This window comes from Aptenodytes forsteri, unplaced genomic scaffold (genome assembly GCF_000699145.1).
Source record: "Aptenodytes forsteri isolate BGI_AS27 unplaced genomic scaffold, ASM69914v1 Scaffold155, whole genome shotgun sequence".
Lineage (NCBI taxonomy): Eukaryota > Metazoa > Chordata > Aves > Sphenisciformes > Spheniscidae > Aptenodytes > Aptenodytes forsteri.
The window spans coordinates 4819953-4835160 of record NW_008794446.1 but is presented as its reverse complement, the minus strand read 5'-3'; the positions used below and the strand labels follow the sequence as shown (position 1 = coordinate 4835160).

The window sequence follows — 15208 nt, the reverse complement described above, 5'->3', positions numbered from 1 at the left end:
TATTTAGACTTCTTCCTGCAAAGTTTTTGTTCAATGGAGTATTATTAATGACAGATATCTTCACAACAGGAAAATGTAAAGAATAATAAAATATCAAAGAGTTACTTCAATGAACAGATGAAAAAATCCTTCAGTGGAAACCTGACTGGCTCAACCCAGTGATTAAACTGCAGAATGTATTCCTGAGACACAGCATCTGCCATACAAAATAAATACTCTGTCATCTGTTAAAAATTGCCCACACCCCCAAGAGCCCAATTTTCAGAGCAGCAGCTCCACCAAACATGTTGCCACTCATACAGTAGTCACCTACTTCTGAGACCTTGGACCTACAAGTTGGCCTTGCATCTGTGAGCACTTCACCCCAAATCCTTTTCAATCTTAGTATCTTACGTCAGTTCCTAGTTTATATAATCGAAATAGGATAAAAACATATAAAGAACCCGTAAGTGGTTCATCATTTTATAGAAGACAAATTTACACAGTTACTAGTGAACATATGTCTGAGGTAGATCTTCTTCCTATTCAAGTTTCATTGTGAGTGACAAGAATAAAACATTTGATACATGTGGAACAAATTACAAGCTATAATAAGAAATATGAACCAAATGGGATGAATTGATAGAAGATAAATTACTCATACAACTTGTATGAAAACAAGAGTTTGTTCATTTTTTCCGCTGCAACTGTCATTTTGAGATTTTCAAAATCTGTTTCTTCACAGTACATTCATGGAGAGATTTAGGAGGATGCATTTTGCTTCTTTGACTATACAGGAAGACTAAGGTCAACCCATTTTGAGGCAAATTATTCTTAAATGTTTAAATTAGGGCAGATTATTCCCTTGTTCAGAAATGGTTTGACTACAAATACCTTTGCAGGAGAAAGCAAAGGGCATCCCATCATCAGTTCCACAACAGATTGTCCCTGACTCTTTTCTTGCTCTGATCTTGCTGGTCTCATCAGGAAGACCTTTGTGTTAAATGACCTCTCCAGGTCCTGTAGTGAAATTGGCTCTTGGAGGTTTAAAGGACATTTCCAGTCTGCCAAATAAGGCCACAATAAAAATGTGACTGATTCACATGACGTTTGCCTGTACATGGAGAATTAAAATGAAGCAAGCTCTCCTGCTTCAGAATGGGAAGACGATGTGACCTGATGAAGAGGAGTGTAACAGCTCAAATATCATATTGAGGAAAACGGTAATTTTGGCATTGATGTTAGAAACATCCTTGAAATCTTTTTGGACTTATCCAAACAGATGCAACTATTGGTAAGGGAAACAAGTGTGCCAAGACCAGTAAGACTGGCCTGGAGGTAGGTTTTATCTGCATATTAAGCATGACCAGCTCTGCATCACTAGCACAGGCTTTTGGTGGGGGAATATGTCCCAGGAAGAAGGCTGTGCCCGAAGTCCTGGCCTCTGTACTCAGAAGATGTCTTGCCACTAGCCTTCAGTAAGAGAAGTGCAAGCATCTGGGATACTGGTCTTGGCATTCTCTACGCAACCACTTTTGATGTTGTTCTTATGTATCAAAGGACATTTGAAAACATTGTCTATTTGGATTTCTTTTTCTGCTCTCTACATGCTACATGCCCTTCATTGAATGCTCCAGCAATGGATTTGAAGTCCAGTGTCCTATGATGTTCAAGTCACCATGGAAAAAGAATGACGCCTAACCAAACTATGGTTTTTGCCTTAGTAGAATAGGCACAGCCATAAAATCACAGATGTTTGGATCACTGGTTATCAAAACCAGACTGCCTCACAACGGGAAGTACTTAAACTCTGATGGCTTAGATTTCACTTTCAGGCAGAAAAGCAGACTACACTGCCACTGCATTTTGACAGAAGACATTGAGCAGTCTCCTACAAGAATACAGAACACTGTCCATTAATAGACAATTTAATGATGAAATTAATTCAGTTGGACAGACCCAGTTCTGACTTGCTGACATGTACAGTAAGAAAGAAATGAGAGACAGTCACGGCCGCTCTGTTACTAACACACTCTCTGCAGAATATGAAAACGCATACTGCAAAGCACAATACCAAGATGCAAGATTCTGAACATCCCACCTTGAGAGATATGAACATTTACACTGTGATCTGCACAGACATTTTCTTAAAGAATTTACTTTTACAGAATGAAGCAGCATCGAAACAGCAGCAATGGCAAAAGCATTCAAACAAGCTCACCTTTCAGGATTTCAAGCCAGCACTAACACTCAGAGCTGCAAATCCAAACAACTCTATCTTAAGAACTTACTTTAATCATAGCCTAAAGCAGAGAACAAACACTCCTACTTCTCACGCTGTTCACTCTCCAGTTACTTGCTTCTATAAGAAAAACTTGCTTACTCAAAAATTACTAAAATAGTATCATTGCTCCTTAATCCCATTTGACCTCAAAATAAAAGCTTGGGAAACTGCGTGTCATCAACTGAAGTCACCTGCCACCATAAAATATTCTTAACTACAGGAATGCAGCTCTAAATCAAATATTCAGGTAAAATAAAGAAACAAAAATATTAATTCAACTCTTAATGAAGACACATAGTGTCTCTCTTGCTGTTATGTCTTTAAATAAATATAACTAGTGTAAATAGGCTAGCACTGGAACTTTAAATTAACAATATTCTATCCTGAAAAACTATTAAATGCAATCATCTGGATTCAAATTCCCCTCTAAAAAAGGTGTTTAATGATTTTAAGCCATACTGACAGAAAACTTACAAGTTTCATCCTATGACATTTCTGTTTATTTGGCTGTTAGTTGTCTAAGCAGTTCATGAGATTTCATTATTATTGAGTGAAAACTGTAACTTACTTCATCCTTGAACTTGAGCTCCTCAGCCTATCCAGAAACACAACCAGATCTGAAAACCATGGCTTGATGAGCATCTGATAACTAAACATTAGAAAACATATCATATGACACACACATTCTTACCAGTTGCTTGTGCCTTTTGGTAGAAGGAGTGCTGGAGGGAGAAGAGCCAGCACTCAGAGCCTCTTCAATATCTAAATTCAACTGTTCCAGTTTCTTCATAAGACATGACATAGAGTCTGACCATTCAGATCCTTTTTCTGGTTGGGTCTAAAAGAAATCAAACATACATGAAGTCTTAAAACTTTCAAGCTTTTTGTAACTTCAGGACTCTCATTTTTCTTCTAGCCCTCAAGGAAAAAGCTGACCAGCTCTTTCCTTGTCCTTGGGTAATTTTCTCCATTTAGAAAGCTTCAATTATCACTCCAATCCTGATGACACATATTCATAGCTGTTCTTCATACTCAAATCATCACACTCCACTTCTGTATATCTGAGTAGCTTTCTAACACTTCATCTTGGGTGAACCACTGCCAGCTCAAGCTAAGCACAACCAAGACCAAAACCAAAGTAACTTTAATGTCTCCTCCTTAAGTCACTTCCATTTCAGCATCTCTCCATTGATTGCTTGCTGTCAATAAGAACCAGAACATTGAAGGTCATCATGTGCATTATATTTTATTCCTTACTATAATTCCAGACTTCATCAAGTCTTGCAGCTTTCTTCTGCCCATCTGTTGGGAATACTTTATTGGTCTCAGACACTTAGTGTTTTCAGGGATGTATCTTCCCCTTTTATCCGAACTGCTTCACTGTATAATGAAAACATTAATCCATTGTAGTGCAACTGCCAAAAATACTTTTCTTGTTCCTTAGTTTCCTCAAAGTCCTTTCCAGTGACTCCCCTTAAGCATCTTTCCATGGCAGTCCTTGTACATGCTGCTGCATTATGCCTCATTTTCCTCATTCAAATCACTTCTAAAGATTCACAAGAAAAAGTCACACTGACCTCCCTGTCATCATGGGCAGCTACAGCTCTGTCCTGAAGCTACTTCAGTTCTTTCATCTATCTTACTTTCACAAACAATACGTATCTTTGCATAAAGGATAATTTCATGGCAAACAATTCTAACAGACCAAGCATACAAACAGTAATAGTGCATTGCCATCCTGCCAAAATCCTAAGAGCATCATACCAACACTCCATGATACCTAGGGCAGCTAGATGAATATTGTTGTTATTCTTACCTGATAAATCTTTATGGTGATTTGTTTCCTTATGAGGGTTTCGCAAGTGGGACAGAGAGATAATTGTAATTTGCTCACTATCGTAGAAAAAAGCTTTAGGAATAGAATCCTGGAGGCTCACTCCAGTATTACACTGACATATATTTTTGCTAATAGAATTGCTCATCTTCACCACGGTAACTAAGAATAAGGCCCCAGATCGTCAGACATCTGGTCCCATATTACAAATCGAAGCATGCTCCCTTCACAGGGGCTAGTATTATCTTTGTAGGGGTTGTTTTGAAACACAGAAAATTAAATATCCAATCTTTGGTTTTCCAAATCTTTACTTGGAATTTCCCAAATTTTTATAACTTCCGAGTATTTTTCCTGAAATGCTGTTAAAAGTGCTAACCTGTATTTCAACTCTGTAGCTATTAAAATTATTTAAACAGACTCTTTGATTACTTCCCATTGTCTTCCCAAACATTTTAAAGTAAAATGTAGGAAGTACAGGATGTTCCACAGAAAGTGAGTATCAAAAGACATTCCTCATGTTGAATCCTTTCTGAATGAGATGATCTTACACAGGAAATGTGCATGTTGATAAATGTCTGTAACACTTTCTAGACAAAGTAAAGATTCTACACTTTCCTGTAGTTATGCTTCCTCGCGTACTGATCTTTCCAATACTAAAGAATGCTCAAAAAACCCAACAACAAGGAAAAAAACACATAACCCAACCCAAACTCCAGCAACAATGAATGTAGAAAGTCTGTCAAAATCTAATGTGAAGCTTCTATTTCTCAACACAGTTAAACTGTAATTTAAGAAAAAGGAGCTGTAAGAATGTGCTTTCTTGCAGATCAGTGGTAAACAATTCTGAGGCAACAATTACATAGGGAAATCAGTAAATGTGTTTGGTTTCAGTGAGCTATGCAAAAATTGTACTTGCCAGGTAACAAACATTGAAGGTTACATTAGAAGTTAGGATTTTTGAGTTCAATAAAAAGAAGGAGCGATTTACACAAGTGCAAACAGTCCATTTTCTGTTCCATGACAGAAAAGAGTATTTCAGGGGGCTGGAGGGGTGTCTCTAATTTAGCACTTTCAATAGAAAATGCAAAGATGAAAATTCATGAAGATTTTAAGAAAGGCTTCCAAATATTTCTCATGAAGACACTCCAAATGCATGTAATAATGCACATATATGATATAGTGTTACAGTAAAAAATACAGCTCTGTGCACTGCGAGGCATACTTTGCCTTTATCTCAATGAATATTTACCTGCTGGAGCAATACTTCCAGCATTCACCAGCACTCTGCAATACATCCGTATGAGCCAAACCCCCTTATTTTTATAAATATCTTGTTTTACTGTAACAGAACTCAAACCACAGTCATTCCTTAAAAATACTAGTCCTAAAGAGTTTCCCCAAACTATAACTCTCCTAGCTTTCTCCATTCAGTTCTGTCTTTTTTAGTTCAGTACGACTCTATATTGTGTCTATTAAGGGGATGAGGAAAAAGATGGGTTTTCATTATCCTTCAAGATAAAGCCAAATGGGCCTAGTTAACAAATGCCATTCACTAATTGGAAATTTGGAACAAATGCTGATTGGCTATGTATTTCAAAGGTTGCCTGAAATTCCTGCTGAACAGTAAAAACATGATGCTACTTACATTCAAAAAAATACAGCCTGCACAGTAGGACTTCTAACCAGAGAATAAATTCTGCCTAATCCATCATGAGGAACACAGCTCCCCAGTGTTCAGCCCTAGTAACTAGGTTGGACGCTATCAAAGTGCTCAGAAGAGCTGAGTATCAGTGTATCCTGCCCATAGCAACTGCAGAGGCAGTAGGGTCAGAGCATCTTTGGAAGCTTTTGTGTCTTGCCCTTCAGGAGGAAAAAAATCTCACTCTAAATTATCCAAGAATCATGGTCTGCTTTATTCATTGTTTTTCCCCTAAAAAGGTGTACAGGGAGAACACTCCTTTCCATATACTCTCAGGGTCTCCTTTCTTTGTTGGAGCCGCAGTCATTCAGCAATGCGTAGGAATGCTGTTATCTTTTGAAGAACCTGAAAAGCTTGGAGACAGAAGTGCATTACAGGAACGCTTTTTTATGTTACCTCGGAATACAGAATCATAGAATCATTTAGGTTGGAAAAGACCTCTAAGATCATCGAGTCCAACCATTAACCCAGCACTGCCAAGTCCACCACTAACCCATGTCCCTAAGCACCACGTCTACACGTCTTTTAAATACCTCCAGGGATGGTGACTCACCCGCTTCCCCGGGCAGCCTGTTCCAATGCTTGACAACTCTTTCGGTGAAGAAATTTTTCCTAATATCCAATATAAACTTCCCCTGGCACAGCTTGAGGCCGTTTTCTCTCATCCTATCCTAGACAGATGAGCAGTGGTAGAAAGTGAGACCAGAGAATCCCTTGTCAAACAAATCTTTCAAGGTGGAGCAACCTTGTCTATGAAGATTATGTCGTACATTAGGCAGAGAATGACATACTGTCCTTGAAAGTGAACTCCTTTGCCATATGGATTTCTCAAGTCCCATATACTCAGGTTAGACAAAAAAGAATAAAAATATCATAAAACAGAAGCATCATCCTCTGTGCTAAATACAAAATTAAGTGGTATGCACTTCCTTAAACTTAAAGCAGTTGCAAATGCAGCTATTATGCTTCAGATAGTTACTGTATATGAAGAAATAACCCAACTGTTTAATATTTACTAAGACACATTTAGCAATCAGCCAAACATAAAATTTAGTTCTAGGTCGCTACTTCCTACAGCAACCACAGCTTGTTTTAGAACAGCAAGCTTAATGTTTTTGTTACATGTACACATTCATATCCAGATTGTGTGTTCACTTACATAGCTGAAATTTCATTACTACCAATAACAAATTACAGAGGTAAAACAGGGCACAAGATTATGGTCCATCACCTAAACAATTGCTCTTTCCTTAGATTGAGAAGTAAATACATTCCAGACATTCAACTATTTGTGCCTTTTGGACCAAAGGCTTCTGCACCCTGTTTTTCAGCTTTCAAGTGTTCTTCACTAATCTTATTCAGCAAAAACATCTGTGATAAAAGGCATATTTGTTTCAATGTTTTGCCCATGAAGCTTACTGCAATAGGCATAATAGCTGCCAGCAAATCTAAATTTAAACTGAAAGAATGTGGCAGAAATGAACAAGTCCATATAGAACACTCAGAGGTCAGGGTTAACCTCACTACCAGACCTCATCCTATACTGGAAGCAGAAAGGCTTCCAAGTGAAGGGTTATGAGAAAATTACACAACTCTAAATTTATCTGATAACTTGTGGCTTTCACTTCAGAAACTTTCAATAGGTCCAATTGTTCTGATAATTAACGTATTGCACAACTTCAAGTGATAAATTACTAACCTCCAAATCAAAAAATACCAATGCTATTTAACCACCCTCCCTAATATTAAATTGGTTTAGTTAAAATTCTCTCTGATGTACAGCCTAGATCTGCAAAGAATGATTTTGTGGAAATATTTCAAAGACCAAATATCATATTTTGCTCTTGCTGCACTGATGGGGCTCCTCCGTTCTCAAAAGCAGCTCTGTGTAAAAAAGGTCTCTCAGTCACTGGTGGCTTTGCCTACAGGGGCTGAAGGGGGAAGCCAGATTGGTTCCTTACACAAAATCCTTCCAAAAAAAGTATTTAGAATACAAAGAACTCTTTTATTCTCAAAACAGATTTGTGTGTGCCTTCTATACTGAAGATAAAATATTTCAAAGGGAATTTTCCCTCATATCCCACTACAGCGTTGCTTAAATATTTACAGAGCTTTTAGATGGACAACTAACTTGTGGCACCTTCCTCCTGGAAAGCAGGTAAAGTAAACTCTGCAGTTAACAACCTTTCCACTTCTAAAAACTGTATTGCTATCCATCTGAAATGATCAAGGAAAGTCTCTTCAGTCTCTCAAGTCAGCAGGCAAAACCATGTGCATAGCTAGGTTGCTGGGAAAGAGGAAGCTCTTCAGGGACGTCGCATAAAATTCAGAGCAATCTGGATCATTCTGATCCCCAAAACATGGAAGCATTCACCTAAGATGGGCTATTAGGATCCCAGCAGTTTTCCCAAAGAAAAGGTACAGAATACTAGTATGAAGACAGTGTTAATTTAATCGGTTTAAAAGGAAGTATCTTTTCCAGGATGAACCCTTTTCTGCCAAACCTAGGATATTTACACTTCTTAAATACATCTGTGTATGGAGCTTCGTTTTTCCTTCCTGTCCAGTCACTTTCTACTTTGTGCTTTCCTGCCCGAAGGCATGCTGCCCCAAGCTACTGATTTCTTCAAACAGCTTTTCAGAAGTGACACAAGCCGTAACTGTTATGAATCGGATGAAACCTTCTAAGTGTTTGATGCTCTAGAGCAAATTAAACTGATTTTTAAAGACACTTAAGGTTGTTTCTGGCTTTTCTCCATTTCCCCTCATAGTGCCACTACATAACTGACAACCTTCTTTCACTAAGCGTAACCGTGCATTTCTATAACCTACATGTTTGAGTTTTAGTAAACCCTTAGTTATGTCTTGGAGGATTAATACAGTACAATATAGAAAAATATTGTGGAAATGCTAACTTCAAGACATAGAACAATAAGGATATACACTTGGGTTTTTTTTATGATTAAAAGGTGCATAACATGGGAAAAAAGGGAACCCAAAGACATGGTACCATGAGAAAATAATGTAACACAACCCTTACCTCATTTCATGTATTTGACTTTTTGGCTTTTTAAAGGCAAACCCACACCAGCTCAGAAATAGACTCAACCCTTTTTATAACAGCTTTTAATCTCTCAGACAGTGAATTGGTAAATTTGGCCTTTAATTTGCAATCAACACATTGACCTTGCAGAGTGATAATGTCCATCGTGTAAAAGGAAAAAAATCCTGAAGTCTTGTCTCTCTCTCAAGCGTTCCTGCATCAATTCCTGAGGACTACTGCTCTAAGCTAGGCAGGACAGGAGCCTTGGTACCAATGGAGTCTTCCAAATATTAGTTTATGGAAATATTTCCCAGATGAAGAAGCCTGAGCTAATTTCTGGGACTGAAAGCCATAAGCTGTATCAGCATGGTGCTTCACCCAAGACCAGAGAGAGATTGGAAGGGGAAAAGAAAGGAATTTAGTTGAAGAAAAGGTGTGGGGCAAAATGCTTTGGATCAGGAGCCTTGGTACCAATGGAGTCTTCCAAATATTAGTTTATGGAAATATTTCCCAGATGAAGAAGCCTGAGCTAATTTCTGGGACTGAAAGCCATAAGCTGTATCAGCATGGTGCTTCACCCAAGACCAGAGAGAGATTGGAAGGGGAAAAGAAAGGAATTTAGTTGAAGAAAAGGTGTGGGGCAAAATGCTTTGGAAAACAATTGCACACTATTGCTGAAGTTTTAAAGTGCAGTAGCCCATTGTTGCAGACAGCCTAGTATGAAAACCCTGTTGCAGGTTTGTTTTGTTTCTAGTAAAAGCAACTAGTTTCGTATTGGACTTCTCATTTTTAAAATGACAACTTAAAATGGCACATAGTTTGTTTTAACATCAAATTGTAATTTGTGTTTGCTCAAATGACTAAAAAAACCCTTTTTTATTTTCCCAGTTCACAATGTCTACAGCAACTCTCCACCTTCTAACAAATTATGATGTCAGGCAACACCGAATTTCACAAACAGGCTGCCTGACAAGGCTGTACTGCCAAGACACGCTACAGAACTGGCACCCGAATGGCCAGACAAGCTGTCTTAGTTGACATCTGCTCCTATTTCAACACATGAATTATCCTCTTGGGTTATCCCATCTTCAGCTGCTTCAGAGTGGATGCCAACTCATCATTTATCTATTCTACTATTTCCTCCACCTTGTGAGGTGGAGGAAGTGAACTGTGCTTCTTGTATCCCAAACACCTGCTCTAAGCAGTAGTCAAATTCCTGACACCGTCCGCTTGCATTCGGTTTGGCACCATCTGCAACAGTGCTTGTATCTGCACATCACAATTAGTCACCGTGAACGTCAAAACAGTTTACACACATAGGTTTTAAGATGCATTTAACTTCTACCTCACCAAAAATTACTAACTTCAAAATACCGTAACTCTTACCATGACTACCTTAAAAAATGTAACCAACCCGTGCCCGTTCACAGAAGGGTATCTTCCTGCAGTGTTTGCTGACTAAGCAATGGTGTGTTTCAGACTGGGTTTCACAAAAGCTGAGGGGTCTCATGCCACTAAACCCACAAAAAGTTACATACTGGAATAGGTAACTTACAGCTCCTTCTCCCCAGTGTGTTTAGCTGCACCTATAAATGATCTTTTAAGATTGGAATAAGACTTAATCTGTTCCCTTAAAAAAGGTTTATCTTTATAAAACGTTGTGGTTAGAACTATCCAGGATGTAGAATAGCTGGGCTCAGCTTCACCTTTGGCCTAACGCACTTTATATCAGCTCTCCCATCATTTTAAAAATCAGCAGGGAGAAGAAAAATAGTATCACTTTAGTACTAGGTACAAGTGTCTCTGCAGGAAATTCCTCCTCTCCTTCTTGCCAAAGAGGAAACAAGCGTGAAAATCTGCTTTACCAGTTGTGGCACCTACCTTGAGGCGAACAGATCAGAAAAGTTTTATGAGTTTTAGCCAGCAACTATGCTCTATGAAATATATAAGTACTTTGGTAAGACGAGGATATTGGTCTTCCTAGTCCCACAAACAGGACTTCATCCAGGCTACGCACATTTGAGTTGCTTCCATACATGTAGTTTCTCTTATGTAAAATGAGGATATTGGTCTTCCTAGTCCCACAAACAGGACTTCATCCCCAGGCTACGCATTTGAGTTGCTTCCATACATGTAGTTTCTCTTATTTGTCCAACAAATTTTGAATTATTTTTGCACAGGCAAAGCTACAAGAGAACCTATGCCCATAAAAACTTACCATCAGAAATTCTTCTGGAAGGTAGAAAACAGGCTAATGTCTTTCAATCAGTTGAGAAAGCTGAATCCTTCTCTTTTGGGGAAGACAAACCACTAAATTATGGAAAATGGTAATACAGCACCTCTTTTTTTTATAAAGAAAGCAGCAGCCCCCATCGCATTTTGCGGAAACCTTCATCCTCAGGATATATACGTAGGCTCTATGTCCACCAAAGTGACTCAGAGTAACCAGTCCCACCTACGTGCTGCCTCCCAGTCAAGGTTAGCCTCAAGATAAGCATCAAGCTCTTGGTCTTAGAATGAATTGTACAGTTTTGACACACGCAGGAAAAAACCAAACAGGTGATCTTAAACTGAGAAAACAGCCCAGAAAATAACAAAACCCCCCTACCTTATCAATGCCTGGCTAGCCTAATAGCCAGGTCTCAGATAGCGGTCAGCAGCTGAGGCCTAAAGAAAGGGTATAAGAACTGGGCAATAATAACCACGTATTTCACACAGGATGCTCTCCCAGTTTTCAGTACCAAGTTGTACCACAACAGTGGCCATTAAGCAGCAAACTGAACAGGACTTTCATGTCAAGCAACCAAATTCTGCCCGTGTCCTAGATTCTTCTGAATTTGATCCAAATACTAAAAATTCAGTGCAGTTCTGGATGAATTCTCAGATCATAGCCAACAAAACCATGACAAGGGCAGCTCTTCAGTTATGACATTTTCACTTAGACGTGCACACTACAAAACACTGCAAGGTTCACTGCTCCATCTGAAACCTCCATCTTCTGTAAAACACGTGCATAGCCTGATGGAGGTCCAATAGAAGTAACACACTATTCTGAATTCTTCTGTGGTAACGTTTGAGGTCTAGAGATGGTCTAGTCTAAATACTAGACCACGATTGTAAATAAATACCCCAGTCTTCCAAGACATAAATACAAACCAGGTCATGTTGCATCTTAATACAATGAATAGGGAGCAGGGAGAAAAAAAATTTCTTCTCCAAAGTGTGAACAACTGCTACCTTAGCAGTTTTAAATGCTAACAAGATTTAAAGCTCTAATGCTGTGCTTGCATACAGCCCACCCTTATACTATACTAGCAAAGGAAGAAAATCCTTACGCATACTTGCTTGTTCCTCACCAGATCCTTGTTCTTGTTCTTTTTCTGTTCTATGTGGAAATGAGAACATACTTCTCCTATACTTGAAGTGATTTTCATTTAGAAGAATGTCGGGGAGACACCCAAGTGGAGCGCACAGAGCCCTCCCCTGGCGCCATGACCTTGCTGGACACGAATGTGTGTATAGTAAACTTCACCCCTACTGGCTGCAAGAAAGGAAAATGAGTGTGACGGGTGGAAACTACACAGTCTTTGCTGTAGACTAGTAGTGAAAAGTAACATGAAGAAGAAAACAGCTACAGCAGATAAAAGGGATAGCGAGGATATAAAAAATGAGTTTGTGACTCATGTAACACTCAGGGGGTCCCAGACACAAACCCTGTAAAGGGTAAAGCAAACTTCGGGGAAAGGCCTTCAAAAGCCCTAGACGAAAAGCCACCAACAGGCTTATCTGCAGCATAAAGCACTGGAGCCTCAAGAGAGGAAGCACCAGTGCCTTACTCTCACTGCTGGACCCAGAACAAAGCAAGCTGCGTGGTGTGCCCCCATTTGGAGCGGGAAACACTACCCCACCTTGAGCAACATGGGCCAACACGGCTGCCCTTCCCCACTCGCCAGTCGGGATGTAGCCACGGACAGCACGCAACTGTTAACAGGTCATCATCGGTCCGTCCTGTCTTTTACTTGTTATTACAACAGCTGAAATAGGGTTACGCTTAGTATTAATAAAACAGTAACTAAAATTGGCAAGGCGATAATCTTATTTAATACAGTAGTTGAATTAAGCACGGATTTGTCTACTTCCTCGGCACAGCACCAGCCACGCTAATGGGACAACTGTCAGAGCACACCTTGACGGAAGCTGGTGCTTGGTGTGTGGGCAAAGGGCATTAAAGGCACCGAGAGCTGCAAACCAATCCCTGCGTGCCCAGCGCCAGGGCTGCCCTGGCAATCCAACACACAAGTTGAGTCATTTTTCTAAATCAGTGAAGAACTCTGGAGCAGATTCTGAAGATTAAGATGGTAAAGGATAAAGACAGAGGTCTAGTAATACCTGGCAAATTTCTAAATGTAGATAAAGAACCTATCTTGACACTAAGTGCCAAAATACTTTTTTCAAAAAAAGTAAATCTCTGTGTAGGTAACTATAACTGTAACACTTTTTTCCTTAAAATACCAACATTCTTATGTACCTAATTTTCAGTTATTTTAAAAATTTATATATACAGTGAAAGAATATCCAAGAAAACTGGTAACAGAGATTGTCTCCATGTATTATGGAACTTCAGCTATTCACTATTTTCTGAGTAAGTCATACGGTGCTTCTTTGGTACCTACATTACATACAAAAAAGTAACTCACAAAACCACTATTGATAAATATGAAACTGGTAAAATGACTGCAATACTATCATTATATTTATGACAAACTACCCCCAAACAGCACTGCACAGGATAAAAAGGATACTCTTTCCAAGATTCACAAGGATTCACGGAGTTCTGTCAAATTTGACATTCCTCCCTGCCCAAAAGTTCTCGCAATCTACTATTGAGAAGAAATATTAACGTTAGCAATCCACTTCCAAACAGAAATCAGAAATTAATGGAGAAAATGAAGAGTGAAAGGCACCTTCTGGAATTAAAGAGTACCCAAGGACAAAGAAGAGAAAGCTTGGGAGAGGGGAGGATATTTTTGGTGGCTGATATATAGGTGGTGATGGGGAAAAGGATGGGACATGAATTATGAGAGAACAAGAGAACAGCGGGTAATTGAAATAATGTAAACCTTCCACACCATATCCTGAACTGATTTTCATCAAGCTAATAAAGACAGGGTATTAATCCCAGGCCCAGAAAAGTAATTAGGCATGATTCCCAGATCTTCACTGGAAGTTTGACACCTAAGTATCCAGGTTTAACTACTAAGCTTCGGTATCATTCAAAAATAAGTTAAATGCAATCTACGGATTTGCTGCAAGTTAAGTATTTATTGATATATTTAAATGCATTTTAAAAAAATCCATGCCTCTTAACCGTTCCTGAAACTCTTGAAACTTTTAGAACAGCAGCAGTTCTATCGCTCATATTGCTAACATTACTCCAAAAACTTATGTAACATAAAAATCACGTGTTTTTCTTAAATAAATGCAACTATAATTGTTGAAACATCCCTACATTATTTCACATTACTTAGCATCATGGCAAGTTATGCTTATGTGTTAAACTAAAATAAAAAAGAACATTTATGAAAAGTTAGTTTGTGTGTAACATGTACAAGAGCCTGGGCCAAGTTTCCCCATGTTATACCAATGTAATTCCACAAAAGTCCTTGTGGTTGTCCCAATATAACATGGACCTGCAAGTCTTGGAATGCCTGGGTATAACCATGCCAAATAAAAGGTGGCATGTGCTTTATGTTTATTTTGACAGGCACACTCGTAACATCACATCGGAATTAGAGCGAAACCTAATTTTGCAACAGCAGCTCTCGCAGCAGCAGAGAACCTCCCTGGGATTTTGGACACAAGACAGTAGAACCATCCGGTAAAAGGCACCACAAAGGCTTTTTCCTCCAAAAATCATACGGTGGAAAAAGAACAAAGAAAGTTTTTCTCCACTTCAATCTAAAAAGCAATGTGTTAACATTATGATCTCCAGGCCACCATATTTCACCCAGAACCCTCCAATATTCAGCCCCAAATAATGTTTAGCAGTAGCATATTTAAAAAAAAAAAAACCAAAACAGAAAACCCCCCAAAACCGGAAGTGTTGTTTTTTCCCATCCTTCACTTGGGGAAGCTTTATTTCACCAAAAATCACAAACCAGGTTGAGCTGTTTCCACACCCTCGTGCTCAAGGCCACAGCACGCCACCCGCACCGAGGCCGTGGTGGCACCGCTGGAGAGTACGAAGGGCAGCCCCGTCCTCACACCGCGCACGGCGCGGCGTGGCCCGGCCCCGGCCCCCGGGCCAAGGCAGAGACCAGCCCGTCCCGCCGAGCGGGGCCGAGGGGAGGCGCCGGGGGGGGGGGGCGG

General features: G+C 39.4%; 1 protein-coding gene across 1 annotated transcript in view; it reads right to left on the bottom strand.

Moving 5' to 3' along the window:
- STARD13 (StAR related lipid transfer domain containing 13) overlaps nucleotides 1-15208 on the bottom strand; it is a 303961-nt gene that overhangs the window by 221510 nt on the left and 67243 nt on the right. The window contains exon 3 of the mRNA XM_019474868.1: nucleotides 2955-3101. Within this exon, the coding sequence (XP_019330413.1) occupies nucleotides 2955-3101 (147 nt within the window). The remainder of the gene's footprint in view (nucleotides 1-2954; nucleotides 3102-15208) is intronic.